Raw genomic sequence first — 974 nt, forward strand, 5'->3', positions numbered from 1 at the left:
TCCCCCAGCCTACTCTGGCTGCGCTACCACCACGACTGCTATGCGTCTGGCTGGAGTTGTGCCCCACGTCGTGGGCAGCGTGAGCCACCAGACCTGCCCTGGAAACAGGAAGGGCTCTGCACCCCCTCGGCCTCCCTCATGTGATACCCACAAGCATCCCTGTCAGATGACCCAGACATTATCTGCCCCAGACGTACGACCGGGTAAGTCTGTGCCATACGGTCTCCTTCCTGAGGGCAGGCATAAAATTACACTCTGAAACGCATCAGTGATACTCTCCCCCAACCCAACCCACACATACACGCTCCCTGTAAGAAATGCAAATGCAGAGCACTTAGAGGTCCAGGAGGTAAGTCTGCAGAGAGGACCACAGTTTATCCCACAAGTGAAAATCAAGCAGTAATTTGTTTATTTTCACTGTCACTACTTCTATCTGTTTCAAGTTCCTGGGCAGGGCAGGGAGGATTAATGTAATTTGCATTAGGCTTTGCTAAGAACACCAAGGGAAAACCAGGAGTCAAATCCTACTGTAGCGTGCACTCGTTGAGAAAAAGACGACAGCCAGCAGCGAAAGCAAATCAAATACATCTCGGTTTGAACTGCTGCTAGGTGCAGCCCTGCTGTGCTCTCCACACGGAGAAGAATTTTCCCCAAGTTTTTATGGAACCGCACCTCATTTACAGGTCAGTCAACTCAGTTTCCACCTACGTTCCCTACTGACAGCGTTACTAATTTTATACCTTATGCTACCGTATCTAAACATATTAACAGTTTCTGCCTCACCTCGCATCTGAAAGGTTTCTCTCCAGAATGCTGTAGGGAATGTACTTTGAGAGACATGCTGCGCTTGAAGGATTTTCCACAGGTTTCACATGTAAATGGCATGTCCTTTGTGTGTGCTGCAACACAACAGTACAGTAGAGAGGGTCATTCCAACGCAAACCGTTCTTTAACCAATTCTTTCCTCTCAGCAG

General features: G+C 48.8%; 1 protein-coding gene and 1 long non-coding RNA gene across 7 annotated transcripts in view; one reads left to right on the forward strand and one right to left on the reverse strand.

Moving 5' to 3' along the window:
• The window catches only part of ZNF652 (zinc finger protein 652), a 40,083-nt gene that overhangs the window by 7,019 nt on the left and 32,090 nt on the right, over positions 1–974 (reverse strand). For all 6 annotated transcript variants that reach the window (XM_035899916.1, XM_035899921.1, XM_035899919.1 and 3 more), the window contains one exon: positions 784–899. In XM_035899916.1, the coding sequence (XP_035755809.1) occupies positions 784–899 (116 nt within the window). The remainder of the gene's footprint in view (positions 1–783; positions 900–974) is intronic.
• The window catches only part of LOC118452847, a 3,644-nt gene that overhangs the window by 1,069 nt on the left and 1,601 nt on the right, over positions 1–974 (forward strand). The window lies entirely within an intron of this gene.

Source organism: Egretta garzetta, unplaced genomic scaffold (assembly GCF_000687185.1).
Source record: "Egretta garzetta isolate BGI_Z169 unplaced genomic scaffold, ASM68718v1 scaffold498, whole genome shotgun sequence".
In the NCBI taxonomy this organism is placed as follows: domain Eukaryota; kingdom Metazoa; phylum Chordata; class Aves; order Pelecaniformes; family Ardeidae; genus Egretta; species Egretta garzetta.